Source organism: Mustela erminea, chromosome 10 (assembly GCF_009829155.1).
Source record: "Mustela erminea isolate mMusErm1 chromosome 10, mMusErm1.Pri, whole genome shotgun sequence".
Taxonomy (NCBI): domain Eukaryota; kingdom Metazoa; phylum Chordata; class Mammalia; order Carnivora; family Mustelidae; genus Mustela; species Mustela erminea.
In genome coordinates this window covers 102,679,391-102,705,557 of record NC_045623.1, presented here as the reverse complement: position 1 = coordinate 102,705,557, position 26,167 = coordinate 102,679,391, and the positions used below count along the sequence as shown (strand labels likewise).

Below are 26,167 nucleotides of genomic sequence, written 5' to 3'. Positions count from 1 at the left end.
TATCGTTTACCATTTTCCCACTGAACAGACATTTGTAATGCCAATGCTGTCATATGTTGTGTTACCATATGCGTGTGGTCTGGACTTTATTCTGTTCCATTTCTGGACTTGTATATTCTTGTGCCAATGCAAGAGAATTCTAATTAGAATGATGTTACAGAAAATCTTGCTAACTTATGGGCAAGTCCCCACATCTCCTTCTTAAAAATTGTCATGGATAATCCTGGCTTCATTCTAGCATACGAATTTTTTTAAATGGACATGGAATAGACTTATTATTTAGTTTTAACATCACCTTGTCAAATTCCACGAAAAGTCCTGTTGCAGTATTCATTGAAATGACATTAAATTTATAGATTAAACCTGGAGAGGATTGATAGCTTCATAATATTTTCTTCCTGTCCAAAAATAAGGACTATCTCTCCCTTGACTTTCTGGTGATGAAATGAATTTTTATTTTAATTAATTCATTTTTTAAAAGATTTATTTATTTATTTATTTATTTATTTGAGAGCGAGAGAGATATCACAAGGTGGGGGAGGGGCAGAGGGAAAGGGAGAAGCAGGCTCCCCGCTGAGCAAGGAGCCCAATGTGGGACAGGATCCCAGGCCCCGGCGATCATGACCCAAGCGGAAGGCAGCCATCCAGGTGCCCCTGATTTTATTTTATTTTTATTTCATTTTATTTGAATTCCAGTATAATTAACATACACTGTTACATTTGCTTCAAGTATACAATGTAGTGATTCAACAATTCTATACATCACTCAGTACTTCTCGCAGGAAGTGCACTGTGAATCACCTTCCCCTCTGTCCCGCACCCCTCCCCTGCCCTCCCCTCCCCTGCCCTCCCCTCTGGTAAGTATCAATTTGTTCTCTGCAGTTGTCTTTTCTTTTTCTTCCTTCTTTTCTTTCCTTTTTCTTTCTTCCTTTCTTTTTTCTTTCTTTCTTGTAAACTCTACCCCCAACCTAGGGCTTGAACTCATGACCCCAAGATCAAGAGCTACATGCCCTGCTGACTGAACCAGCCAGCCGCTGCTGTTGGTTTTGTTTCTTAAATTCCGCATGTGAGTGAAATCATGTGGGATTTGTCTTTCTCTGACCGAGTTCTGTCACTTCGCGTTATATTCTCTAGATCTGGCCATGTTGTTGTAAATGGCAAGATTTCACTCTTTTTTATGGCTGAGTAACATTCCATTGTGTGCATACATGTATGTGTATATACATATATGTACACACATGTATATACACACATGCACCACCTTTTCTTTATTCATCTGTCAGTTGATAGACACGTGGGCTGCTCCCATAATTTGGCTGTTATAAAGAATGCTGTAATAAACATAGGGGTACATACATCCTTTTGAATTAGTGTTTGTGTATACTTTGGGTAAATACCCAGTAGTGGGATAACTAGATCCTATGGTAATTCTATTTTTAATTTTGGGGGGAAGCTTCATACTGTCTTCCACAGTGGCTGCACCAGTTTGCTTTCCACCCATATCATATGAGGGTACCTTTTTCCCTACAACCTTGCCAGTACTTTTTGTTTCTTGTGTTTTTTTATTTTAACCATCCTGACCGGTGTGAGATATCTCATTGTAATTCTTTTTTTTTCTTTTTTAAGGTTTTATTTATTTATTTGAGAGAGAGAGTGAGAAGGGAGAAGGTCAGAGGGAGAAGCAGACTCCCCATGGAGCTGGGAGCCCGATGTGGCACTCAGTCCCGGGACTCCGGGATCATGACCTGAGCCGAAGGCAGTTGCTCAACCAATTGAGCCACCCGAGTGGCCCTATCTCACTGTAGTTCTTAGTTGCATTTCCCTGATGATGAGTGATGTTGAACATCTTCTCATGTGTCTGTGGCCATCTGGATGTCTTCTTTTTCTAAAATTTTTTTTAGAGATTTTATTTTTAAGCAATCTCCTCCACATGCAGCATGGGGCTTGAGATCACAGTCTTGAGATCAAGAGTCAAAAGCTCTACTAACTAAGCCAGCCAGGTGCCCCTGTATATGTCTTTTTTGGAGAAATGTCTGTTCATGGCTTCTGCCCATTTTGTTTAAGTTCTTAATGTATTTTGGACACTAACTCCTTATCAGGTATATCTCTTCCATTCAGAGGTTGTCTTTCAGTTTTGTTGATTGTTTCCTTTGCTATGAAGAAGCTTTTTATTTTTATGTTGTCCTGATAGTTTATTTTTACTTTTGTTTCCCCTGTCTCAGGAGATCTAGGATAATGTTGCTATGATATGTAGGTATTCTTGAAGTATTTCACCAATACAGCTATAAAATTTTTTCCATAAGGGTTTTGCTCATTTTTTTGTCAACCGAACCTTCCATATTTTATAATTTTATTGCCAAATTTAATGATTTTATGGGCTCTTTTAAAATCACATTTTCTAATTTGCTATTCTTATTGACTTTGGATTTTTGTATACTGATCTTGTATCCAGAAACCTTATTAGTTGTAGTAGCGTGGGCATGTGCATCACATTAATAGATCTTTTGATGTTGTTATTTTCTTGCGTTCCAGGGATAACCTAACGGGGCCATGGCTAAATTCAATTTTCAAGAACTTGACAGCTCTTAAAAGGTGCCTTTGTACAAAATCTGTCATTTCTATTACAGAGAAATTGAATGACCCCGCAGAGTAACTTCATCTATCAAAGGTCAAAAGGCTTATGCAGAGCTGGCTATTCGGGCCTTCAAACCTAGAACAGCATTTACCTGCCTCTACTGACCCTTCTCGGTATGCTTTTGCTTGATTTCAGTGAGGATTACCACCACATTCCCTTCACTCAGTTTTAGATTCTTTTTAGATTGAGCTCTGAGAGCTCAAACAATACTACCTACAATTCAGGTTTTTGTAACTCTCCATGGTGCTTATCATAGTGCTTATACAAAGAGTTCCAACCTAGGAACAACTTGGTATCTACTGATGACTTGATGAGCTTCTCTTCATTAACCCATTGGAATTTCGTTTTTGTTCTGGATTTCAGGGAGCTGGGAGCTGAGTTTTGTGCTCGGTGGTAGCACATTCCCTGACTCTTTTTTTTTTTTTTTTTTAACAGACAGAGATCACAAGTAGGCAGAGAGGCAGGCAGAGAGAGAGGGGGAAGCAGGCTCCCTGCCGAGCAGAGAGCCCGATGTGGGGCTCGATCCCAGGACCCTGAGACCACGACCCCAGCGGAAGGCAGAGGCTTAACCCACTGAGCCACGCAGGCGCCCCAACTGACTCTGGTTTTTAATATTCGTTTTCTTTCTATGCACTGGGCTTATTCATACAGCCTTTCTCTCCCGCAATATAGCCTCTTATTATTTGTTTGCTGTTGTTGTTGTTGTTTTTTAGTATTAATCTTACTTCTATGTTAATGCTATACAATTTTATTCCGTGTATGCTTCCATGGAAGTTATGTCAAATCCTTTTGTGGGTGGGTGGAGTTTAAATTCTAGATAAAATGAGAAATGTTCGATAAATGTTGACTGGATGGAGCCTAAGAGGACTTTAGTGGGGATGCAGATTTTCCAAAATCATTAGTGTCAGAAATTAATTTTGATGTTTTAGTATCTGCTTATAAGTAAAACACCCAACCTGTATTGAATTCAGGGCGGGGGGGGGGCGGATCCAAGTTTACTGTTAGGAAATAAAAAAGCATCTCACACCTTATAAAGTAACGGCATTTGGCATCGATAATTGCACATATATGCCGTTGAGTATTTTATTTCATTAGGTACTAAACTGGACCGCTCATGAACAGTCGTGGGCTTTTTCTTCTGAGCTGAATCTAAATCTGATTTTTCGGAAAATCGCTGCTAGAGTGCTCGTGTTGCTCGGGTTGCTGAATCTCAACAACCCTCCTTCAAGGGCATCTCCCGAAGGGGAGCTCGGGTCATTAGCTCAGGGACGATACAAAGCGTTTTGTTCTTTTACTCACGGTCCTTACCCGGTCTCCCAAGGAGACGAGTTGAATGCCCACTAAGTCATGCTTTTCCATTACTCATTCCGCCTTTTCTCCCAAGGTGGCGTGTGGGAGGTGTTGTGATCGGGCTCGGTAAGAATAGGCAGGGACGCTTGCTGCGGGATAATACACTCATCCCCTTGCGTGTTTCAGTCCTGACTGCGCCGTGTTTGGCGGCTTCACGGAGCGAGCAGCTTTCCAAACGCACAATGACTGCACACCCGGCCGCCTCCCATCCTCGCAGCCCCTCCGCAGGCGCCTGGCCCCCCGGTCCCGCCCCGCCCCACTTGGCCAAGCTTTGTTCCCCCGCAAGGCGGATCATCAGGTGGGCCGAGCGCGACCGCTGCCGAATCACGTCCTTCGCGGGTCACCCCGGAGGGGACTCTGGGCGCCGGCCTCCCCAACCCCGCTGCCCCGCAGCCCCGCACCCCCGCAGCTGAGCGGGCGTCGGGGCCACCAGGAGGCGCCCCGGCATCTCCGCAGCTCCTCGCCCCGTCCCCTCTCTGGCTCATCCTACGATTGGTCGGCCGCCCCGAGCTCTAAGTTCCGATTGGTCGCCTCCCGCGTCAATCACAGGCGTCGGGGCGGGCCGAGGTGACGAGCGGCGGCCGGGCTCGGGGCGGTGTCCGGCGCGGGCGGCTGCGGGCGGAGCTTCGCGAGGACCGACGCGGGGCAGTCAGACGGCGGCAGCCTTGGGAGGCGCCAGCGCGAGTCCGAGTCGTTCCCCGTCCGCCGCAGCTGCCACCGCCGGGTCGTCTTCGCGCCCCGGCCTCCCGCGCTCCCGCCCTCCCCGCGCCGCGGCCCTCGATGCGGGGCCGGGCCGCTGCGTGATGGGGCTGCGGAGCGGCGCCCTGCGGCTCGCGGCTGCCGCTGCTCGCGCTGAGGAGCGTCGCTGTCGGGCCCCCCGCGCCCCCGCGCGCCGCGGCGCCTGCTGACCCGGCCCGTCCGTCCGCCCGTCGGTCCGCAGCGCGGCTGAGGTGAGGCGGGGGCGGCGGGGGTGGGGGCGGCGGTTGGCGCCGCGGCCGCCGGGGCTGGGGAGGGGGTTCCCGGGGGGAGGGGAGGCCGGGCCGGGGCCGGGCGGGGTCCGAGCGGAGGAAGCGCCGGGCCGGGCGGGAGTCGCGCCGCCCCACCGGGGCGCGGGGCGGGGCGGGGGAGCCTCCCGGGCGGGCGAGCCCGGGCCTCGGGTGCAGCGGCCTGCTGGGTCGCCCGCAGTGCCCCGCGCCAGCCCTCGGCTTCCCTGAGCCTCCGGACTCGGGCCGCGGCCGGCCGGCGGGCGGCTGCGGGCTGCGGGCTGCGGGCGCCGGGTGCGCACTCTGCAGCTCCGGGCGGCGGGCGCCGCGGCGCTTTGAAGCCCCGGGTTCCCGGGTCCCCCACCCCCTCGCCCCCGCCGTGGTCGGCGTCGGAGCCGGGCCTGGGAACGGGGTTGTGCCCTTTTGCCAGATGAAGGTAGGCAGGGGCTTGGCGGGGCGGAGGGGAAGCCGACGGCGCGAGGCCCGGGGAGGGGGGCGCGGTGCGAAGGGAGGGGGCGTGTGGGATGCCGGCCCGCCGCGGGGAAGGCTGCCGTGGTCTCGGCGTGGAGCAGCCCGGGATTACTCTGGCAGCCATATTGGGAGGATGATCTGACAAATCCTTTAGTAGCCAAGTCCGGTGGCTGGAAGGCACCGAGTGACAGCCCTGGCAGCTTTCAGGGTGACTGGCCGCGCCAGCAGCCAAGCTGTGGGGGTTGGGAGCCTGCTCGAGCAAGCCAGTCATTGTTCGTACAACACAACACAGTCCGGCCCTAAAACCAGGACTGAACTCCCGAATCACTTTTTGTCCTTGGTCAGTTGCTAAATGAGCTTCTGTGCTCAAGTGCCTTCAAGATCCCGTTCCTGTTGGGGTGAAATCCGGTGTTTTCTCTGTTCATCTTGTGTGGCCAGGGCGCTGGACGCGGAGGCCTGATGGTGATCCCTTACAAGTACACAGGCAGACCCGAGGGTTGCTAAGGCCGGTTTACCACGACGGAGGCTTCGAGTTAGTGTATTGCGTTGGATGGGTGGATTTTCAGAGTAGCTCACCATGCGGGGTTTAGTAGCCTGGCATATTCTGACAGTGGGAGAGGCACGCAGCAGTGTTTCTGAGGGTGCAGGTTGTCATCCTTGTGGAATCTGGAGGTTGCTGAAATTAGATTGTCAACAGATCCCTTGCTCACATATCTCTCACTGCTCTAGGCAGCTGTTCTGCCGACACTGAATATGCTGCTTTGTGTCATAGATGGGTCTGTCGGAGCCCCATGAAAGTGTGGCTCTTGGATTTGAATAGCTCTTAAGTGATATCATGGTGGATATTTTACATAAAGGCTGGCATTTTGTCAGCCTAGCTTAGTCATAATAAAATCTTAGCTTGTGTTCTCTTGAGCGAGGTGGTGCTTTCTCATTAACTTGGTGTGGCTGTTGGATTATGGGGCAGGTGGAGTTAAATGTACTGTGTGGGGACGGAGTATGAGGATTACACACACCTTGCGATTGCAAAGCAGATCTGGAGATGATCAATAACTGAATTCAGTGTGAGCCTGTGAATCAGGCTTCTCCTACATGCTTGATGTGGACAGGACCTGGAAGGTGGCATTCCTGTCTTTGTGCCCTTTGCTTTCAAACTCTATTTCTTAATGAAAAAAAATTCCTGTAACTTCTCAAGTTGAGCTATCTGAAAATTTTCATTTAGGGTTCTCTAAGAGAAGTCTTAATACTTTATTTTTGTATTTTTATCCTCAAGCTTTCCTTTTAAAACTTAGTTGATCAAAAATGGTGTCAGTGGAAACTGGTGCTTTTTGTATTACTTTGACATGAGGGAAATACAGAATGTCTGTTTTAAAACTCCATGGCCTGATTAAGAACTATTTCTAAGTTTTAAATATTTTCAGTTACTTTATTTGCAAAAAAATATCTGAAGAATTGTGGTTAAATATAATTTCAGCATTTGATAAAATCAGACCTGGTTGTGAACCTGATTTGTTGGCAGAATTTTATGAATCTGTGCAGCTCTGTTCTATCAAATGTTTTTCCAAAATTTATCCATTAAGTACAGTTTTGAAGGCTTTAAACAGACCATTTTTCCTTCCAAGACCAGATATAAATGCAGCTTTCCTTTTTTCTCTTTCCCATTTTGAATTTGTTCAGGGAATGAACTCTCAAGAAGAATTGCCAGTGGTTTCTGCCAGCCCAGAACTCTTGAGCTCACTTCCCTGCCATGGTCTTGGTCTGGGTACAAAGTAAAGGACAACAGTGGGCCCCTGCCTTGTAGTTTGTAAATCCCTTCCTGGGCTGCTCATCACAGCAGGTCTTTCCCAGGAGTGAAGCGTATCCTTTTGATCTTGTAAACTGATATGATATGATTTTCCAAAGCTCTGATTTGAAACGTATAGCCTGTCTACTTCATGTCGTTCTCTTTGAAAGATGGCCTTGTTGGAACAAACTGATGAATTCTGGAGTTATGAAAGTGTGGGTACATACACACCCTTTCAGAACTTTTCTTTGTGCAGTTCATTAGAATAGAAGATAAATGAAGCAGAGGTGACTGTCCTGGGACTTCTCTTTGAGGTGGACTTTTTTGGTTAATGGCCCAGTGATTCATTGATGCTTACTTTTATGATGTTCATTACCAGTTTATTGACAGTGCGTGTAGAGATTTAGTTCTCTTTATACTTTACCATTTGTATACAGACATGGTAAGATAAAGTTAACTCTAGGTCTTTAAAGCTTTAGTACTACTTAGTGGTTTATTACAATTTAGTCCATATCGTGGTAGCTTCTATGGTTTTTATAGTCAGAGCCTTTCCCCTTCTGTATTGCCATGTAATATTTACCTAGTGCTCAGTCGGTACTTTCATGATTGCTTTGTGGTTGTTCATATGTGTTTGAAGTCAACGAGATTGTAAATGTCTGATGGATTAAAGAAAATTTTTTTATATTTAATATCACTGATGTAATATCACGCTTATTCCAAAGCATATCAATCAGCTATATCATCCTCCACCATTGTTCTGTGTGATGTCTTTGATACTTGGCTTAGTTCCCCCTCTGTCTGAATTTCTGACATCATCCCGGCAGATGTCAATGACTGTATAAACAATAACAACAATAATGACAACATAGCTCACTCAGACTGAGCCCTTTCTATGTGCTAGGCTCTTTTCCAAGCACTTTACATTGTTCAGTAATTTAATCCTTGTAACAACCTTATGAAATAGATACTGTTACCCCCTATTTTACAGATGAAGAAACAGAGGCTAAATGACTTCCTCTAGAAATTTCCTACTAGAAATAAGTGCATAACCACTGTACTGAACTTCTTTTGTAATTACCTTTAACCATAAAATTCCTTGACTTCAGCTCAAGCAAACACGAGCTTCTTGCCGTTCCAGGAACAGTTTTGTGGTGCTGCCTTCTACTTTGTCATCATCTTCGGATCTTTTTTTGTTTTTTGTTTTTTGTTTTTTGTTTTTTGTCTTATTTGACAGAGAGAGAAAGCAAGAGAAGGGAACACAAGCAGGGGAGTGGGAGAGGGAGAAGCAGGCGTCCCGCAGAGCAGGGAGCCTGATATGGGACACGATCCCAGGATCATAACCTGAGCTGAAGGCAGACGCCTAACGACTGAGCCAGGCGCCCCCTCAGATCTGTCTTAATGTCAGATTATGCCTCAGATCTGAAGCTCTGATCATTGAAGGCTCTCGCTGTTGTAGTCTCCTTCCAAGTGCTCTTCCACATCGTCTCCTGGGCCATCAGCCTCTTCCAGATTTTACTTTTTTGTCTCCCTTTAGTACACTTGACTTCTGGGGTGCACTGCTTCAGCTCTTTTCTTACCAGCACTGCAGTCTTTAATCCTTTATTATCCCACAAGACCCATTATGCAGATGCCAGCCTTGCATCCTTCCTACCCGCCATATCTTCTGTTTTAAGTCTGCCTTGGAGAAATCTCACACAGGGCTGGGGTTTAGTGCCACAATTAATGTGTAACCTTAGGTCTCCTCTGAATCCGTCTTTGGTTCTTTGGTGTCTATTGAAGTAGTTCTCTTATTCCTTCCCCTGTTCTACACAGTGACTTCTAAGTGAGACTTTCACTGCTTTACTCAAGCCTCTCCGCTGTCCCATGCTTGGCTTAAAACCTTACACCACCTCATAAGGGAAAAAAGGCATGAACTTCCCCCCCTCCTCTTTCTCTACTTAAAGAATTCTCTGCCTTCTTTCTTACCTTCTTTCCTCCAGTCTTAGAGAAAAGGTTACTCTTCCACATTTCAGCTAATAATCCCTTGGCCTGTGTTCTGGATGTCCTCGGTTTGTAGTCTTCAGGGACTTGCTGTATTGGTTACTCTCTCCCCTTTCGCTCTCTCCCTGCAGTACCACCTTAGGGCCTTTGCTCTGACTCTTCTACCTGGAACGGTCTTCCTCGGAAAGCAGCTTGGCTCACTGCTTCGCCTCCTTCAAGCCTTTGCTCAAACTTCACCACCTCAGTAGGCCTGTCCCGACCTCCTCAGTGCACGTGCACCGCGTCCCCACCATACTCCTGAACCACCTGCTTTGCTGCACTTTCTCTCCCTGGTAGTGCTTGTCATCACTTAGCATTCTGTAGAAACGATTATTTTCATGTCCCCACTTCCCCAACTAGAATTGGAACGTAAGCTCCTCTGGGGCAGGGATGTTTATCTGTTTCATTCATCGACTTATCCCAGACTCCTGGAACTGCCTGTCGTATGGTAGGCACCTAACAAATAGCTGTGGAATAAAGTGTGGAGACATGCTTGTCTCTCCGAATAAAAATGGGGAAGCAGGGGAAAATCCTCCCTTCATTCCTGTTGCCTCGTAGCTCTCACTCTCCTGCTCCCACAGCCAAGTTCTGGAAGCAAGGAGGATACTTGTGTTTCCATTTTCTCGCCTCCTAGCTACTCTCCAGCCCGCCACAGATTGGCTTCAGTGGCCCTTGCTTCCCGACCCCTGCCTGGTGGCTGGTTTCCAGCCTGTTATTGCTAAAACCCGGGGACACACTTCATGCCTTTGCTGCGCTGGAAGTCCCTGCTTCACACTTTTGTCTGCTTCTGTTTGGTGGATCTGGTTTCAGATCTTGACCGGCCTTTCTGGCCACTCACAGTTACCAAATTAATTCAACACAAATTTTTATATAAATTCTTAAAGTCTTTTGTTTTTAGAAGCTAGATTTTGACATATTTCTGATGTTAAATAGCAGAATAGGTTTATTACAGGAACTTTTTTTTGTTTGTAGTTTTTACCACTTACCACTTCTAAAAAGGTTTTAAGTAGCCTGCCACAAATACCATAAATATAAGGGGGGCTGTTAAAGTATAGATAAGAAAGAAAACTGTGTAACAGGAGGAAAAACTAAATAAATAGATTACAGCAATTTGTGTAATGTGGTTATTATAATTTAGTTTTGGAACGTTCAGAAGTCAAGGTAAAAAGGGAAAGAAAAAAATATATATGGGTTCATCAACTTTTTTTTTTTTTTGGTAATAAATTCTAAAACTAAGAGAAAAGTGTTATAGACATCCTGATATAAGGATGTACTCACTAAGTGTATTCAACAGGTCTTTGAGATAAAGGAAAAAATGTTCTTCAAAGACCGTTTTAAAAAAAGTAATCCACCTGCTTTCCAAACTGAAAATACAACATTAAACCATAACCAAAGTCTTTTTTATGCAGGATATGACTGATATGGTTCAGATATGTAACTTTATATAAAGATATACCTGAATTTACCAGCAGAATATTATAATATTCTGCTTAACTGATTGAGCCACCCAGGCACCCCTGTTAGCTTTTTTTTTTTCTTTAAAGATTTTATTTATTTATTTGACAGAGATCACGGGTAGGCAGAGAGGCAAGCTGGGGGGGGCGGGGGAAGCAGGCTCCCTGCTGAGCAGAGACCCGATGCGGAGCTCCATTCCAGGACCCTGGGATCATGACCCAAGCCGAAGGCAGAGAGCTCAATCCACTGAGCCACCCAGGCACCCCGTTAGCTTTTTTAATTAGGAAGGAATTTGAAATTAATTTTATCTTTTTTTCTTTTGGTCGGATGACTTGTCTATTTTGGAACAACTTAGCAGTGTTTATTCATGCCATTCAGGCATCAGCCTGTTGCCTGTTGACACAATAACCAGGAATTCAACCAAAATATTTTAGCTCCCATATTCAAGACTTTGTATCTGGGAGCTTAGAAACATGACTAAAATTAAGTTTTTTGTCCCCAGGGAACTTAAAATATATAGTAGAGATAAGAAAAGTAAGTAATTTCCTTGGCCTCAGTAAGGTTGGTGAGTTGAGTTGTAATAAATGGAGAAGCATTAGGGAAATGACACAGTAGGGGCACCGAGTGGCTCAGTCAGTTAAGCATCTCCCTTGTGAGAGTCTGGAATACTTGTATTGTCACCTAAATGAAAACATACCTATTAAACTTTCTGTATCTTTTTATCATGTGGCAAGATTGACATGTTGTTAACACATGGAAAAGTCTGACCTGAATTCTTGCCCAGATAGTGAGCTGCTACGTCCCAGGCTGGTCGCTGCAGAGGTGTGGTCATGGGGATGTTTCAGAAGGAGGAAACCTTGGCTCATACCAATTTGTTCATTCCTTCCTTCTTTCTTGCTTGCTTGTTGTTTTTTTAAGGGCAGGGACTCAACCCCTACCAAATTTGAATTAGCCTCTGATTTAAACTTACCATTTCTACACTATAGGCGAGCTGAGTTCATTTTAGCCTGGACAATTCCAGAAGAAGGTGTTGTCTGTCATCCGCTTTGACAATAGAAGAGTGTCAGTGGAATGTGGGATTTGAGTGCCAGAATTCCCAGCAGATCTGCTACAATAAAATTATGAGACATAGCTTCGGATATTAGAACAGAATGGACTTACTAGATAAAGTATTAACTACCCAGATTTTGAAAGAAAAAAGAAAAAAAATCACTTTCATTTAGAATAGTTGATTTTATGCCATAGGAGCTGTTTCTCTTTTTAATTATTATTTTTTTTAAGCTCTCTGCCCAGTGAGGGGTTCAAACACATGATCCTGAGATCGAGAGTGACATGCTTTACAAGCTGAGCCAGCCAGGTGTGCCTCGGAGCCGTTATCTATCTTTCTTTCTTTCTTTTTCTTTTTTTTAAAGATTTTATTTATTTATTTGACAGATAGAGATCACAAGTAGGCAGAGCAGCAGGCAGAGAGAAGAGGGAGGAAGCAGGATCCCTGCGGAGCAGAGAGCCTGATGCAGGGCTCGATCCCAGGACTCTGAAACCATGTTCCAAGCCGAAGACAGAGACTTACCCCACTGAGCCACTCAGGCACCGGGCTGTTATCTCTTGATGTACCTCTTGGTTTATGAGTAAAATCACGTTACCGGTGAAAAGGAGGATCCTTGATTTATTTATTTTTATTTTTATTTTTTTATTTTTTTAAGATTTTATTTATCTGACAGAGACAGATCACAAGTAGGTAGAGAGGCAAGCAGAGGGAGAGAGAGAGAGAGAGGAGGAAGCAGGTCCCTGTCGAGCAGAGAGCCCGATGCGGGACTCGATCCCAGAACCTTGAGATCATGACCTGAGCTGAAGGCAGAGGCTTAACCCACTGAGCCACCCAGGCACCCGGATCCTTGATTTATTAATTGCAGTGACAGGAAGATATGTGTCTGATAAATTCAAAACCGTATTTTAAAACTTATTTTAGATAATGGTGAAGAGAAAACAGTTGGAGAGTCTGGGTGAGCTAGTTTAACCCCATTCGAGATTGAAGATCTGAGCTGTCAGGAGGCTCTGTGCAGTCTGATTCTTGGCATTGGGTTAGAATGCAGAAAAAAGCTTTTCCAACATGTGATTCATTTTGAGCTTTCACAGCTTGGCTCATGGCTGGTTTTTATTCATTGAGTCAAAGACCAAGAATAGGCAGGTAATTCATACACATAGAAAAATAAATTCTTACCTTTGAGGGGGGCATTTTAGCAGTATAGCCATGGCCAGTGAAACAGTATTGGGTCCTAAAGTCTGCTTGGTCCTCGTGGAAATTATTTGCCTGAGAGATGCAAAATTTATAATAACAAAGTTTTTATAGCATCTCAGAACGGGCTCACTAGCTCCAGAGACTTACTTTTGGGAACCCATTCATTTTTTAAGATATAATTCATTTTTTAAGCCATAATTCATTGGAAAAGATGATCTTTTAAGTAGACGGCTTATTGCTATTATAAATTTGCTGCTGTATAGCAAATTGTGTGAATATTGAATGTAAAAGACTGAATTTCTTGGTTAAGTTCTATTTTCACTTGTGACAAACATGTACTGAATACTTAGCAGTGCATGAGAGTTAAGTGAACTACTGACTACAACACAGGGCAGGTGGAAGAAGCAGGAACATGAAGAATCAACACAACAGGGGCGCCTGGGTGGCTCAGTGGGTTAAGCCTCTGTCTTCGGCTCAGGTCATGATCTCAGGATCCTGGGATCGAGTCCCGCATTGGGCTCTCTGCTCAGTAGGGAGCCTGCTTCCCCCCTTCTCTCTCTCTGCCTGCCTCTTTTCCTACTTGTGATCTCTCTCGGTCAAATAAATAAATAAAATCTTAAAAAAAAAAAAAAAACCAACACAACATTTTTAAGGAGCAAAGGGAAGGTATTTTTGGCTCAGAAAGGAGCCGGAATGTGTGACTTTACACTTCCTGCTTCATGGTGGTATTTGACCTTATTCTTAAAAGATGTGGACTTCCTATAGGTTGAGAAGGGAGCTTGAGCTTCCAGGAGCAGTGTGTTTGGTGCAGTAAGAGGGTGCTTGGTGGAGAAGAAGCCTTGAAGCTGGTCAGTGAAAATGGATGCTGGGGAAGGAGGTTGGATTGTGGAGGCCCTTGAATTTTTAGGTTATGTTCTGAGGATGCAGAAACCAATGGACAGTTTTTAAGTAGAGGAAATGACATGAACTGACTTCTGTTTTAGGAATATAATCCTGGCTGTTCTCTATAGAAAAGGAATATAAGAACAAGCCAACCAGAAACTAGTATTATTTCACTCCTGTTTATTCACTTTGCTGAAAGGTCAGTTTGAGAATTAATGTTCTCCTTAGGTTCCTAACAGTCCAGGGAACCTCTGAGGGCAAGTTCAGTTGCACAAGGTCAAAGTTAAGCAATTGGGCAAAAATTCAGAAAAATTCAAATAAATTTGGCCTGTTTTATTATCCCTTTATTGTTAGTGAATGCTTTGGAATTTTTGCTCCATTCCGCTTTCCTGATGCTGCTAATTGTGTGTCATAGGAAGGAAAACCAGTCAGAGGAACAGTCTAGAACTGAGGCTGTGTAAGTGATTTGGACTATGTGTGATTGTGTTTCCTACCTGCCTTTCTTCCTTTGACTGCTTGAAGCTTGGAGAGTAATTTTTATGCTAATTAGAAGAAGTATTGTTTTCCTATAACTTCCGGAAAGTATTCTGTAACTACTGGTTCCAACTGGAATTTTAGCTTGATTTCAGGCTTATATAATTTGTAATTTTTCTTAAAGAGCCAGGGGATTTTGAAGCTGTAATTCTTTGGTCTAATTCTGTTATAAAGAGATACTGCTTATAGTAGTAGAGAAGTAGCAAAGTAACACTTTCTGTAGTTCATTTAACTGTAGCTTCCTATTAATGTGTAAAAGATTTTTTAAAAGATTTTGTTTATTTGAGAGAGAAAGAGGGAGGAGGAGTAAGCATGAGCAGAGGGGGAGGGTCGGAGGGAGAAGCTGACTCCCCGCAGAGCAGGAAGCCTGATGTGATGCGGGGCTCCATCCCAGGACCCCAGGATCAGAACCTGAGCTGAAGGCAGACGCTTAACTGACTGAGCCACCCAGGCGCCCGACTGTGTAAAATTTTAACTGGCTTGTGAAGATGGTTGCAGGTTGGTTTTTGTTTGTTTGTTTATTTAAGATTTTATTTATTTGACAGAGACAGAGCACAAGGAGGCAGAGGGGCAGGCAGAGGGAGAGGTGGGCGTAGGCTCTGCACTGATCAGAGGGCCCAGTGTGGGACTCGATGCTAGGACCCTGGAGTCATGACCTGAGCCGAAGGCAGACATTTAACTGAATGAGCCACCCAGGCGCCCCAAGATGGTTGCAGTTTAAACTTAAATTAAAAAAAAAAAAAAAGAAAATTATATTTAGGATCAAATTGTTTGAGAAAAGTAATTTTATTTGTTTGGGGGGAAAGTAATTTTAAAATGTACTTACCACTTCCAAAAAAGAATTACTGTTAGCTTTTTTTTTTTTTTAAGATTTATTATTTATTTGACAGATCTCAAGTAGGCAGAGAGGCAGGCAGAGAGAGAGAAGGAAGCAGGCTCCCTGCTGAGCAGAGAGCCCGATGTGGGGCTCCATCCCAGGACCCTGAGATCATGACCTGAGCCGAAGGCAGAGGCTTTAACCCACTGAGCCACCCAGGCCCCCCCCCCCTTTTTAAAAAAGATTTTATTTATTTATTTGACAGAGAGAGAGCACAAGTAGGCAGAGCGGCAGGCAGAGGGAGAGGGAGAAGCAGGCTCCCCACTGAGCAGGGAGCCTGATGAGGGGCTTGATCCCAGGACACTGGGATCATGACCTGAGCCAAAGGCAGCTGCTTAACTGATTGAGCCACCAGCCTCCCCTGTTAGCTTTTTTAGTTAGGAAAAAATTTGAAATAAATTTTATCCTTTTTTATTTTGGTCAGATGACTTGTCTATTTTGGAACAACTTACGGGGTTTATTCATGCCATTCAGGCATCAGCCTGTTGCCACAATAACCAGGAATTCAACCAAAATATTTTAGCTCCCATATTCAAGACCTTATATCTAGGGGCTTAGAAACACGACTAAAATTAAGTTTTTGTCTACAAGGAACTTAAAATATAGTAGAGATAAGAAAAGTAAATAACTTCCTTGGCCTCACTAAGGTCGGTGAGTTGAGTCGTAATAACTGGAGAAGCATTAGAATTTAGTGTGGGAGGAGGGGAGATTCTGTGAGGGCTATGGACACAGGTGGCATACGAGAAGATCTTAGAAGAATAAGTTGGATTTTGAGAGGAATGGTGGAGGAAGAAGGGCACAGTGTTCCTTCTGGAGCATTGGAGCAAAGGCACAGAAAAGCACGATCAACTTCCAGGAAGCGCTCTGGTGGGTGGTTGTTAGGGAATGTGGACGGAAGGCAGTGTTTTGTGGGCTTGTCAAAATAGGTGGTTTATGTTAAAAGGACACATTGAATGCCAGTGTGGGAAGTGCAGTCATTGCCTGGGAGAACTTTGAGGATTTTGAAGTGGACACAGACATGAACAGACCTGTGCTTCAGGAAGACCAGTTTGTCAGTACTGCGTGGTGTGGACGGAGCAAATGAACGTGGCAGTATGGGCAGTAGGGCTGGGGTGGAAGGAAGCGAGAGAAAGCGGTGAGGTTAACAGTCTTGGGGGGCGCCTGGGTGGCTCAGTGGGTTGGGCCGCTGCCTTCGGCTCGGGTCATGATCTCGGGGTCCTGGGATCGAGTCCCGCGGGCTCTCTGCTCAGCGGGGAGCCTGCTTCCTCCTCTCTCTGCCTGCCTCTCTGCCTACTTGTGATCTCTCTCTGTCAAATAAATGAATAAAATCTTTAAAAAAAATACTAGAAATACTGCAGATCTAAACGGGATGGCAGGGGTAGAAAAGGAAAGAAATTTTATATGTGAAGCTATTTGTCAGTAGATTAGATGGATAGAAGGAGCAAGCAGGTGTTAGAGATGTTGGTGTTTTGGTTCCCAGTTAAGAATGGGTGATTCTTTGTATCTAAATTCCTGCAAGGGCGGTTTAGTCTTTGTTGTCTGTCTGTAAATCAGTCAGCAGCATTCAACACTTTGGCAGGCCTTGAATAGAATACAAAAGAAGAAGGGTTTGTTTTTGTTTTTGTTTTAAGTCACTTTTTAAAAAAGATTTTATTTATTCATGAGAGAGAGAGAGAGAGAGAGGCAGGCAGAGGGTGAAGCAGGCTCCCCAAGGAGCAGGAAGCCTGATACAGGACTCCATCCCAGGATTTTGGAATCATGACCGGAGCGGAAGGCAGGTCCTTAACCATCTGAGCCAACCAGGCACTGGAAGGTTTTGTTTTTTTAACTTAAATATCTACAGTATTCAATGACTGTCATTTTGGCAAACTTACTTCTTCTCTCTTCCCCTAACAAATTTCCTGACATTATCTGATACCCAGTCTGTGTTCAGATTAATCTGATACCTAAGAAAAAAAAATTTTTTTTGGTGGAGTTTCTTGATTAAAAAAATCATGCATTTGGTTGGTAACTAACACAAGTCTCTTTTATTATACCCCCTCTCCCCCATGCTATTTATTTTAAGAAACTGGGTGTATTGACCAGTAGATTCTTGTATATTCTGGGTTTGGCTGATTGGATCTTTCAAGTGTCATTTAAATTTTTCATTTGCTCCCCTATGTGTCCTGTAACTGGTAGTCTGAGCTGAAGCTTAGGCTCTTTTTTTTTTTTTTTTTTAAGAGGATAGGATAAGAATGCTTCCTAGGTGGTGCTATGGGTTTCCCATAGCAGTACACATGCAAGCATAGACCACCTACGTGTCCCACTTTTAGCGATGTTAAGATTATTTGGCTCAGTTACTGTCAGCCTAATCCAAGCAATAAAATGTTCCCACATCAACCAACCATTCATCATCCAAGGCTCCCCCCCACCCCCCCGCCATCCTTGGCAGCTAGTGACGATTGTTGCAGAGAGCTTTTCTATCAGTAGGGTTGGAAAATGGTGACATTTCCAGTTGTTATCTCTTCTGCAATTATTAGCCAGTCTCTGTGTGTGTGTGTGTGTGTGTGTGTGTGTGAGAAGAACTTGCCCTCATTGACTGTCCAGCTATTTGGCTATCCTGCAGTATAGTTTATTCAGAATATACAGATTGGGTGTATGCTTATCTCTTTTATTTGTCAGTTTTCAGAATAATGAGGCTTTTTAAAAGTATTATAAACCTGTGAATTTATATATTTGATGTTCTCATCCATTTGTGGTTTGTATGAATGTATTTACTCTTGTGCTCTGATTATTCCATGTTTGGGAGCCCTTTAAGTTGGTACTTATGTCCTTTTGCCATGACTCTGTTCATCTTTGATAGATTTCTTGCTTGTGATCAAAATAAAATGTCCCAGGATCATTTTGAAATTTCTTGCCCAGCCTTGGAATTAGCCATTTTTTCAAGGAGCCCAAGTTCAAAGATTTTTTTCAAGGCAATAAGAATTTCACTTTGGGAAGCTATAACAGTACAAGATAGACTGTAGTCACATGAAATAATAGCAGGGTTCTCATCGTGTGTTTGGGGCTATAACGTGCTGTAGGAAATACCAGTGATTCCTGGAGTATTTGGGTAGTCATTTAGGAAGAGCTAAGACTACAGCTGGCCCATCAAATAGGAGCAAAATGAAAATTCCCATACCCATTGTAGGGAGAAATTATTAGAAAATGTGAAAGAGCATGTGTGGGGGATGGTCAAGGAGCCTGATTAGAACACAGAGTGCCTTGACTTTGGTCTTAATGTTGTAATCATGGGGAGCAAGAGAAGATTCTTGAGTTTGGAAGTGAAATTGAAAGTCATGCTTTAGAAAGGTTAGTGTTGTAGCAAGGTTAAGAGATTTGCAGCATAATTTTCGGGGAATGAAAAACCAGAATTCCTGTTTCAGAACTGTTAAATACCAGGCTTATTTGCTTTTCACAAGACCCCTGTGTGGTTGTTTTGTGCAGTTTTGTGTAAGGACTGTTGGATTCAAATGAAAAGCTCAAAGATCAGTTCCACTATTGCAAGTATGCTAGGCAAGAGGTAGTGAGGACTAGGTTAGGCAGTGGCAGTGGGTCAGGGTAATGCCAATGGGATGGGAATGAGAGGAAGGAATTGATAGAAATATGCAGACTTGTGTTTTAAAAGTTTTGATATGGCATATCAATGATGTAATACTAATAAAAGGATTCAAAGAAAAAAAAAAAACCACACCTGACTGCAAGGTTTATGGTGTGAGGTCAGATAGAAATGGGAAGATTGACAGAGATTGTTAGTTTGAGGGAGAAGATAATGGAGCGTGTTAAGTGTTCGGTTGTGGCTGTATATCACAGTGAACCCTGCGGCGGGGGGATTGTGGTGTGTTCTGTGTTGCTTTTTCAGAATACTGTTCACTCGTGGCAGAGTGCTCAGCTAGTGACTATGGGTGATGCTCTATTGACTGGGAGAGTTAATAACTCCAAGCTTCATTTGATAAATGTGATTATAATAAATGTTTGATATATTAAACAACCATCTGTTTAATGCTAAATAAAATGGGAAACAGACTGGAAAAACATCACAGCAAATATCAAAAAGATTAATACCAATAAATATTAAAATTATTTGAAACAAAACCAAAAATGTCAGCAAACCAGGCAAAGGACTTGAACAGATACTTCTCAAACTGGGAAATATACAGTTAACCCTTGAACAACTTAGGGGTTAGGGGTGCCTTTCCCCTCCTCCCATGAAGGGGAAAATCCATATATAACTAGTGATTCCCCAAAATTTAACTGCTAACAGCCCACTGTTAGCATAGTATCAGCCTTACTGATAACATAATGAGTTAAATAACAGACATTTTGTATGGTATACATGTGTTACATACCATTTTCTTAACAAAAACGAGACAGGAAAATGTTAAGAAAATTATAACAGAGGAAATATATTTGTCCAAAAAATCCATGTGCAAATGGACCTGTGCTTTTCGAGCCCATATTGTTCAGCGGTCAGCTGCGGTGCATTCATTCACCCCTTCAGCAGACATCTCCTGAGCCCTTTCATCGGGCTCTCATCTGAGTGGTAGCAAACAAGAACTCTGAGCATCTGGATGGAGGTGTGAGAGATGGACAAGAGGCGTGTCCCAAAAAACAAGAATTTTAAATAGTGCCCTTAAGAAAATAAGGGTAATGAGGTAGGGAGTGGCTTTTGGTTTTTACTTTGTTTTGTTTTGGTTGATTTTTGCCTTTTCTTACTGGAAAAGCATTAGTAGTTGTGCAGCTGTGGTTTAGGATTGCAGGTCTCTATTTCATTATGTGGGAAAAATGAAATTAAAGTTTTATTGGGGTTCCCTGACAATTGGACTTATGTGTGGTTTTCTTTTTCAATTTTTTCTTTCGTTTGGTTCCTCTTGAAAAGTTTATATAATGGATAGAGTGCGGATTGAGATCTGTCGTTTCTGGTGGACATTACGTAGACCGGTTTCTTTCATCAAATAGTGTTTGTTTTGTTCTGTTGGGAAGGAAACCGTTCCTCTGAAAAATGTTCACATTTCTTCCTGTGGCTTCATTCAGTAGCGAAATGTAGTGATTTGATTTTGCCATGAGTCAGTGGCACATCTGAGGGTAGAACCTTCTCTGGAAACTTCTCTGCTCATTGTAAAGGATGGTTGTGAGGGTCACATGAGGTACATGTGGAAATTCAAGGAACCCCTGGGTACTTAGAAGTGGAAGGAGCTGCTTAAACTTATGTGTCCTTTGCTGTTTAATTATATATCATGTAACTGAATGTTTCAAACTGCAGTTGAAGTATAGGAAATTCAGAGCATTTCTTTAAAGGACACTAATAAGGGGTTTTGCAGTTGGGAAGTTAACAGATAAACATATGGTGTTTTTCATATATTACTGAAGATTGATCCAGAAGAACAGAGAACAAGAAAGATGCCTGCTACTTTGCAGTTATATTTATTATTGTTGTTATTATTATTTTATTATTAAGTTTAGGTACTTTTTAGGTGTGGGAAAGAGATAATAGAATAGGAAAATAAGTTTCAGTCTTTAATTTTCTATTTGGAAACTTTAAGAATGTAAGATCTATGAGAAGAATAGGGATTAGGTTTCTTGAAATGAAAATAGAAATAGTCCTGAGGCAAGAGAGTAGCCTTAATGCTCATGGTAGCCCATGCTTTCTTTAATTCTGACTACCTGTGTGGGATTGCTTTCTTTTTAAAGGAAACTTGAACATAACTTCAAAAGAAGATTTGAAGAAAGATTTTCTTTCTGGACTGCATATATATACATATATATATAGCAAGACCGTCAGAATGTCGGGAGCCTCAGTGAAGGTGGCTGTGCGGGTTCGGCCCTTCAATTCTCGGGAGACCAGCAAAGAGTCCAAGTGCATCATTCAGATGCAAGGCAACTCGACCAGTGAGTACATGTTATTTTCTGTCAGTTATATCTCATCTTCCTGTCCTTTCTCTTTTCCCTTACTGTGAGCAGAATAAATAAACATTTGGATAGTCAAATTTTGAACTTTGCTACTCTGAAGGATCCACTAAATGCTTCCCCCTGTGATATTTGCTGTAGCATATTGAAATATGGACTGTTTGTTTTGTTCTTTACAAGTGAGAAATCTCTGGAGAACTGCAGTAATTTACCTAGAATTATTATGTTGAATCTTAATGATAATAAAGGTGTAAGCAGGGTCTTCTTTTTTTACTTAATCATGATATGAAATGTATCTATTGAGGCTCTTAGATTATTTTCCTTTCTTGATTTTAGATGGTACTTGGGCTTGCCAAGACGGTTTTAACGTACTCTCTTCCCTTACGAGGGTTCTTCGAGTTGAACAGCAGAAATAGCTATAATTGATAATAAACTTAAAAATTTATTACTAAAATTATAAGTAATAATTTGCTTATTTTTTTTTTTTTTACAAATAAGATGATTTATTATTGAAATTAAGTCATTGGTTTCTAGCTTCTTTCTTCATATATAATTGCTTAGGTGAAAATGACTTAAGCTGGTTTATTATTTTTAATTTTTTTTAAAGATTTTATTTATTTGACAGAGACACAGCGAGAGAGGGAACACAAGCAGGGGGAGTGTGAGAGGGAGAAGCAGGCTTCCTTCTGAGCAGGGAGCCCAATGCAGGGCTCGATCCCAGGACCCTGAGATCATGACCTGAGCAGAAGGCAGATGCTTAACGACTGAGTCACCCAGGCGCCCCAACCTGGTTTATTTTGTATTTGCATTAATAATGCCTTGATATGGATCTGTAGTCAAATTATAATTATTTTTTTAAAAGATTTTATTTATTTACTGAGGGAGAGAGTGAGCAAGAGGGAGAGAGAGAAAGCACACAAGCCAGGGGAGGGGCAGGGAAGTGGGACTCCCTGCTGACCAGGGAGCCCGATGCAGGACTCCATCCCAGGACTCCGAGATCATGACCTGAGCCAAAGGCAGACATTTAACCACCTGAGCCACCCGGGTGCCCTCTGTAGGCAAATTATTAGAGTAGTGGTATTATTAAATTATTACATTATTAAAGTAATGTAGGCAAATTATTAAAGTAGTATTATCTTGAAACCTACAACTTTATGATAAAGCAGAATCCTTGCTCTTCCAGACGCACAAGTTAATTCTGAGTTGTTGGAGAAATCATTCTGATTTTATCCATTTGTGGGCCATTTGCCAGTGTTCTCTGTAGAGGATTCTATCAGTGGGAAATAAAATTGTATATATTTAAGATGTACAGTGTGATGTTCTGATGTATGTATACACTGCAAAATGATTACTACAGTCCATACTAATTAATGTATCTGTTGTCTCTCATAGTTACCCTTTTTGTGTGTGTTTGGTGAAAACACTGGACATCTGGGACACGTGGGTGGCGGTTAAGTGTCTGCCTTTGGCTCACGTCATGATCCCGGGGTCCTGGGATCAAGTCCTGCATTGGGCTCCTTGCTCAGCGGGGAGCCTGCTTCTTCCTGTGCCTGCTGCTCCCCATGCTTGTGCTTTCTCTCTCTCTGACCAAAAAATAAATAAATAAGATCTTAAAAAAACACACTGGAGATCTATTTCTTAGCAGATTTTAAGAACACAATACTTACTATTAACTGTAGTCACTATGCTGTACATCAGGTCTCCAGAACTTACTCATCTCCGGTCTGTAAGTTTGTATCCTTCGATCAGTATCTCCCCATTGCCCCCATCCCTACCCTCTGGTAACCAGAGTTCTGTTCTCTGTTACTATCAGTTTACTTCTTTATTAGAGCTTTTTTTTTTTTTTAAATAAAAATATGAATCCATGAATTATATCCTATGAGTAATTGTAAAAGAAAAAGATGAAACATTTAGTATTGAATTGTATGCTTCAAATGGGTGAAAGGTGAACTTTATAGGGTATGAAAATTGTAAGTTTTTTGGGGCGCCTGGTTGGCTCAGAGGGTTAAAGCCTCTGCCTTTGGCTAACGTCATGATTGCAGGGTCCTAGGATCGAGCCCCGCATTGGGCTCTCTGCTCAACGGAGAGTGTGCTCCTCCCCCACCCCCCTACCGCCTCCCTCTCTGTCTGCTTCTGATCTCTGTCAAATGAATGAATAAAATCTTTAAAAAAAAAAAAAAAGGAAAAAAATTGTGTATTAAGGATGGTCAATATTGATCATTTAGTCCTTAAAGTTTGAGCTATATTTGTAATTGAACTAGAGAACAAATGTTTGTTTGTTTATAAAGTTTAATTTATTTGAAAGAGAGCAGGAATGGGGGTTGGGGATGGGAAGGAGCAGAGAGACAAGCAGACTCCCCACTGGAGTCCCCAAGATCATGACCTGAGCTGAAGTTAGATGCTGAAGACGCTTAACCAACTGAGCCACCCAGGTGCCCTGAGAACAAATGTTTATGCTCTTAAATGTCACTCATTTAAACTATGTTATTATTGTGCTTCATTTTAAGGGTTACATTTTACAGAGTATGTAACTAAATCTTTGCATAGGGGCCATGCTAATTTGTGGCCTTCCAATTTTAGTATATGTGCTGCTGAAGTGAACCCAGTAAATCCTGATTATTGAGCTCTTGTTTCTCTCTGCAAAATGTGTTTAATCATAACTTAGTTTAGAGGCGTTTTGGCTATTGACATTGCCTCTAAAAATGCTGGTATATATCACAAGTTCTTTTAAAAGGTAGACTTCAGAAAATCCTGGATCAGGAGTCAGAATTAATCCTAAAAAGAACTACTTTTCTCAGTGATACGTTTTGCATACTGAACTACCCAGGAAAAATCCCCAGTGCGAACGGTATCTGTTGCAACTTTCCTTATAGGGTTGCAAATCTTACTAAAAACTTGTAAGAAGAAAATAAGTATTAAAAGGCCACATTCATTAAATGCAAAAATCAATTTATTATGTAACAAAAACAAATGGAAAAGTTTTATTAATATAAATAATGATACAGGGCACCTGGGTGACTCAGTGGGTTAAGCCTCTGCCTTTGGCTCAGGTCCCGATCCCAGGGTCCTGGTATCAAGCCCCACATCAGGCTCCCTGCTCAGCAGGGAGCGTGCCTCCCCCTCTCTCTGCCTGCCTCTCTGCCTACTTGTGATATTTCTCTCTCTCTCTCTGTCAAAATAAATAAAAAAATCTTTAAAATATACATATATATCTAATGATACTAGTTTTTTTCCCTTGATGACAAATCATTTTAGATTTTATAAAGGCAGACGCCCACATCTTAAATTGGCTATAAGTTTATATTCATTGTCAAAGTCAAATAGCATTATGTTCATTTCCCCCACAGTTTTGTTTTGTTTTGTTTTAAAGATTTTTATTTATTTGACAGACAGAGATCACAAGTAGGCAGAGAGGCAGGCAGAGAGAGAGGAGGAAGCAGGCTCTCTGCTGAACAGAGAGCCCGATGTGGGGCTCGATCCCAGGACCCCGAGATCATGACCTGAGCGGAAGGCAGAGGCTTAACCCATTGAGCCACCCAGGTGCCCCTGGTTTTTTTTTTTTTTTTTTTTTAAGATTTTATTTATTTATGTGACAGACAATGAGAGAGGGCAGATACAAGCAGGGGGAGTGGGAGAAGGAGAAAAGCAGGCTTCCCACTGAGCAGGGAGCCAGACTCGGGGCTGGATCCCAGGACCCTGGGATCTTGACCTGAGCCGAAGGCAGACACTTAAGGACTGAGCCACCCAGGTGCCCCGCTACAGTTTTTGTTTTTGTGATTAAGTGGAACCTTCATTCACATGGTATAAAATTCAAAAGTTGCAAAATATACACAGTTAAAACACTTCTCACCTATCATGTAACCAACCCGTTCCTCTCCTCAGAAGCATCTTGTGTTTCATTTCCCTCCAGAGACCGTGTAAGCAGCAACATCTTTTTCTAAGATAGTTTTTTACCATTTTAATTAGTGGTAAGTTATAATATTAGCTTATTTTTCAGTCTTGACTGATTCGTATGTTTTATTTATTTATTTTCTTATCCCTTTCCTTAGAAGTGTATGTTTTACCTGAATAATATAGTTCATGTTTATGATTTGTAATAGTTGTTTCCTTTGAGATTTTAGCATGAAAGAATATATGTGTAAGTTAATTATGTCTACTATATATATAATGATATGCTGAGTACTAAATACAATATTAAAAAAAAATAACTGACCATCTAGAAGAAGAAAACTATTATAGTATGTAGTAAAACTGGAAGTTTTCCTTTAGTTCTGGAAAGTTTGAAAAATGGATCTGAGTCTGCTAGATTTTCTGACTTTGCTATTTTTTTGATCATACAGATTAGAAACTCACTAAGAAGTTATTAATGGATTACGAAAAAGATGTTAGAGCTCATTCTTTCTAAGACAAATAGATTTCTTTTTGACCCTGTTGTTTTGATTATAGAGAAAATACTGTCGATTTAGGGGAAAAAAGTAAAATTTTCCAAATATGATACTCACTCTGGATGAAGAATGTCAAATGTTTCCACTGATAGTAGGTAGCAAACCAGTTGTGTACCTTTTGAGGATGAGCTATAAATTTCATAGTTTGTGAAGATGTAAGTTCTTTTCACCAATCTTATCTCCCACAAAAATCTCTCCAGAATTATTGGATGTATTGAGTTATCTTTTTATGAAATATTAATGAAGAAATGCCTAGTTTGTTTTTGTTTTTGTTTTTGTTTTAATTTTAAAGATTTTATTTATTTATTTGACAGAGAGAAATCACAAGTAGACGGAGAGGCAGGCAGAGAGAGAGAGAGAGGGAAGCAGGCTCCCTGCCGAGCAGAGAGCCCGATGCGGGACTCGATCCCAGGACCCTGAGATCATGACCTGAGCCGAAGGCAGCGGCTTAACCCGCTGAGCCACCCAGGCGCCCAGAAATGCCTAGTTTTTATTAAAAGTAGTAATTTGGTTACACTAGGCCTGGGGATATTATACTGATCATATGACAACCAGTCTTTGGACCATGT

At 42.5% G+C, this 26,167-nt stretch overlaps 1 protein-coding gene across 12 annotated transcripts in view; it reads left to right on the top strand.

The window, feature by feature from the left end:
* Window positions 1-4,578: 4,578 nt before the first annotated feature.
* KIF1B (kinesin family member 1B) overlaps window positions 4,579-26,167 on the top strand; it is a 145,595-nt gene continuing 124,006 nt past the window's right edge. For 6 of the 12 annotated variants that reach the window (XM_032301545.1, XM_032301546.1, XM_032301549.1 and 3 more), the window contains exons 1-2: window positions 4,580-4,935; window positions 20,938-21,135. In XM_032301545.1, the coding sequence (XP_032157436.1) occupies window positions 21,030-21,135 (106 nt within the window). In that variant the 5' untranslated portion in view covers window positions 4,580-4,935; window positions 20,938-21,029. Of the gene's footprint in view, window positions 4,936-5,290; window positions 5,405-20,937; window positions 21,136-26,167 lie in introns of those variants that run through there. The other 6 variants (XM_032301553.1, XM_032301550.1, XM_032301552.1 and 3 more) reach the window with 3 other exon arrangements.